At 60.3% G+C, this 3,784-nt stretch overlaps 1 protein-coding gene across 1 annotated transcript in view; it reads right to left on the minus strand.

Annotated features, from left to right (window-relative positions):
* INSRR (insulin receptor related receptor) overlaps positions 1 to 1,830 on the minus strand; it is a 16,900-nt gene extending 15,070 nt beyond the window's left edge. The window contains exon 1 of the mRNA XM_021708431.1: positions 1,746 to 1,830. Within this exon, the coding sequence (XP_021564106.1) occupies positions 1,746 to 1,830 (85 nt within the window). The remainder of the gene's footprint in view (positions 1 to 1,745) is intronic.
* Between the last annotated feature and the right edge of the window lie 1,954 nt (positions 1,831 to 3,784).

The raw sequence follows: 3,784 nt of genomic DNA on the forward strand, positions 1-3,784 counted from the left end.
ACACACACACACACACACACACACACACACACACACACACACACACAAACACACACAAAAGAAAGGGAGAGAATGAGAAAACACTTCTATCCCCTCCAGGCACAGGCCAATCAGGCTCTGTGAGGCAGATAGGGGGTTCTCTCAGGCGCCCACTTCCCATCATGCCCATGCCTCTCCAGGGCTCCCCTGATGGGAGTCATTTGGAAAAACAAATCAAAGACCTTCACAAATTAACCCCTGCCTTCCCTCAGGACATGGCTCTGTGCAGGGCTGCACTGGGAACGAGACATCTGGGTCCCCTGACCAAACACCCGCCCCTCCTAGGACGTGCTCCTGTCCTGACAACCGCAATCCCAGCTGGCATCTGCTGTGCCCTGTCCTGGTCCTCAGAGAGGGCTCAGTGTGTGTGTGACGTTGTCAGAGGGCTAGGTGGGAAGGGAAGTAGTGACTGGAGAGGTTAGCTGGACCTTCGGGGCAACCCTGACTTGCATCACTCCTCTGTCTCTGTGGGAAGGGGAGATACTGCTCTGCTCCTGGAAGCCCCCAGTCTGAGGGGGATCATGGGGCCCCTTGGGAAGGCACTTGCGAGATTCCTGAGCTTCCTCACTCTGAGAGTAATGGTGGAATTGGGCGGGGGGGACACCGTGTAATCTTCTCTCTCTCTTTCTTTGAGTCGGGGTTTCACTCTGTCACCCAGGCTAGAGCACACCATCATGGATAGCAGCTCACTTCAGCCTCAATCTCCGGGGCTCAGGCGATCCTTCCACCTCAGTCTCCTGAGTAGCTGGGACGATGCCTGGATAAATTTTTGATCTCTTGTGGAGACAAGGTCTCACTCTGTTGCCTAGGCTGGTCCTGAACTCCTGAGCTCAAGCAATCCTCTTGCCCCAGCCTCCCAAAGTGTTGGGATTACAGGTGTGAGCCACCTTGCCTGGTAATCCTTCCCTTTTTGAACGTTTTACCCTCAGCTCTTTTTCCTCTCCCCATCAAGCCCCCAGCCCCCATGAGGGACATTTATTCCACGCGATCCTACCCTCTACTCTCCAAATCCTACTCATGGGATGTGTCTACCTGGGTGATGGGCCCTGGGACACTAAGGAAAAGCAGTCCTCCCCCCTAACTAGCCTCCCTCCCTTGCAGTGGATGGGCCTGGAGGTGGGAGACAGGGGCCAGGGCACTGGAGGCAGGAGCTCAAGACCCAGTCTGGCTTGACCTTCAGTTCTCTGAGCCTCAGTTTCCTGTCTGCAACAATTGGTTCCATGACTTAGTGGTGCCTGATTCTCAGCTACCTGTCCCATCCCTGCCCTTCTCATTCAGTGGCCTTGGAGAGGAATTCCGACTTGCTCATAGCCTTATGGTGGTTTCCAGTCAGAATGGATGGATTGGGATTACAGGTGTGAGCCACCTTGCCTGGTAATCCTTCCCTTTTTGAACGTTTTACCCTCAGCTCTTTTTCCTCTCCCCATCAAGTTTACTGGGATGACAGTGTCACAAGCAGGAATGGAGGGCATCTGTTCATCCCCCTGCTTTGAAGTCCTTACCTCCTAGGGAGCTGAGAGAAAAACACCTTTTGTGGGAGAACTAATGGGAAATGCTTCTGAGAGCGAACCCCAGTCTCCATGTTGCAGAGCCGAGTAGGCAGCTGTGCTCTGGGGGGACACCCGGCTGCTTGGCCTCGCCACTGGCTGGGAGGGAGATGGCGGTGGGGGTGGGGGGAGCACTGAAGGCCGGTGCTGGGGACTCACCCTCTAGTGTGTCCAGGCCAAATCCCAAGGAGAGGAAGATCACAAGCAGGCATGCTCCCCAGGGCCACAGACCGTGCACTGTCATGGTCCCAGCCCTGGCTTGAGTCCAGTCCTGGCTCTCCTCCAGGTGGCTCCAGGGAAGAGAAGGGTCTGACAAGCCCTAAGAGACAGAGACCTTGGCTTCAGACAGGGGAGGAAGGGCAGGGGCAGAGAGGCAGGGATCCGCACAGAGACAGCAGGAGACAGAAAAGAGAGTCACAGAGACACAAAGACAGTGACAGGCAGGTGGAGACGGAGATGGGGATAGAGATATGACAGTGAGAGGCAGTCTCAGGAAAGCCCCTAGAGGGAGAATGTCACGGGTTCAGATCCAAAAAGGGTGCAAGAGACCAACCAACCCCAAGGGCTCACAGAGGGCCAGGGAGTGTCCGAGGAGGGCAGCAGGGGTCCCCAGTCGAGCGGGACCTGACAGGGATGTGTCTCCCCAGATCTCTCGGGGCGCGCGGCTGCCCAACCCCAGGTGGCCGCGCGGGCTGCGTTGTCTCTCGGCACCAGTGCGCAGTGGCCGTGCCCAGCTGCTGCCCACCCGCCCTCCGGCCAAACGGATTGGTTTGCAGGAACCTCTCCGTTCTCTCCGCCCCTCCCGCCAAGCCAAAATATTTAGCCTGACAACTGAAGGTGCACAGGTCTGTTGGGGAAATAAGCACACACACGGGGGAGGGTAGGCCAAGAGCTGAGCTCCCCCGACCCGCCTGCGGCTGCGTGGGATCCTCTCCCCTCCCCCGCCTCCACCGCAGGCTTCTTCCAAGCCCGACCCCCTGAGGAGCGGTGTGGCTAGATTCTGCCACCCGGTGCCTCGGCACCTGCGGGGTAACTTCCGACGGCTTGGTACCCGGCGGTCACGTGGACAGTGTCTCCCGAATATCCAAGCCCTGCGCCTCTCGGGTCCTTCTCAGCCTCCCAGGAGGCCTTCCTGCCTGCTTTCGAGGCCGGCCAAAACCCCGGGGAAGAGGGCAATCACTCTGGGGCTCTGCCGCGGCCCGGTCACCTTCTTGAACTCAGGCTGCTCGGTCCTCGATCTGTGTTTCTGTCTCGGAGACTTGGGGGGGCATCCGTGCTGGGGCCCCGGCGAAGGAAAAGCGGGCGCGCCTCCAGGAGACCGTCCTTCGCCGGCTCCCTGGAGTCCCGGTCCGCCCCCTCCCAGGACTCCTTTCCCCACCCCTCTCCTCGCCTTGAGACGGACGGGCTGGTGCAGCCACAGCCGCCGGAGGAGTGGGAGGGGCCTGGACCAGCCCTCCGGTGCCCTGGGTGCTGGGGATCGCGGGGCCTTCCAAGTGCGCGGCCTCCAAGGGCCGTCGGGTCCCCAGCTCCACCCGGCATAGCGTCCGAGGAGCTAAGAGAAGATCTATTAATTTCTCCGCGAAGAAATCGATGCTCTTGTCAGGGAGGCGATCGATGCCAACCCTGCCCTGCCTGGCCCTACCCGGCCCGAGGGCCGGCGCTGGCAGGCCGGGATCAGGGACTGAGGCTGGGATCCGAGGCGCAGCTCAGAGGGGGTCGCAGGCCGCGCGCCCACCCGCCCGACATCCGCCCGAAGCTCACACCTTTGCGCGCGGGCTTCCAGCGCCACCCGGTGGTCTCTCCCGGAAGGCGCGGTCTTGGCTCTCTGGGCTCCGTTCTTCGACTGGGTTTAGGCGACCCCTTCCCTCTTTCTGCCCCTTCTGCGTCTTCCTCCTCAGGGTCTGCATTTGGCCCTTTTGGGGTTCTTTCCCTCTTCTTCCTGGGATCCAAAGAGTCTTTCAGATAACTTAGCCCAAGGGACACGCACGCTCTCTGGGGCGCGCGCGCCATGAGCCGGGAGCTCAGGCTGGGGGCTGGCTAGGATGACCTGGACGGCAACCTTTCCCCAGCTCAGTCGTCTCCCCTCCTCCCCAAATCTCAAAATGCAGCTGCTTTAGGCTGGGAGGAATAGCGTATCGACTTCCCAGCCCCGCCCCCGGCAGACACCTCTGAGGCGTCCTGCGGCGGCCGCTCAGCGT

This window comes from Carlito syrichta, unplaced genomic scaffold (genome assembly GCF_000164805.1).
Source record: "Carlito syrichta isolate Samal-C Ts95f unplaced genomic scaffold, Tarsius_syrichta-2.0.1 Scaffold136919, whole genome shotgun sequence".
Lineage (NCBI taxonomy): Eukaryota > Metazoa > Chordata > Mammalia > Primates > Tarsiidae > Carlito > Carlito syrichta.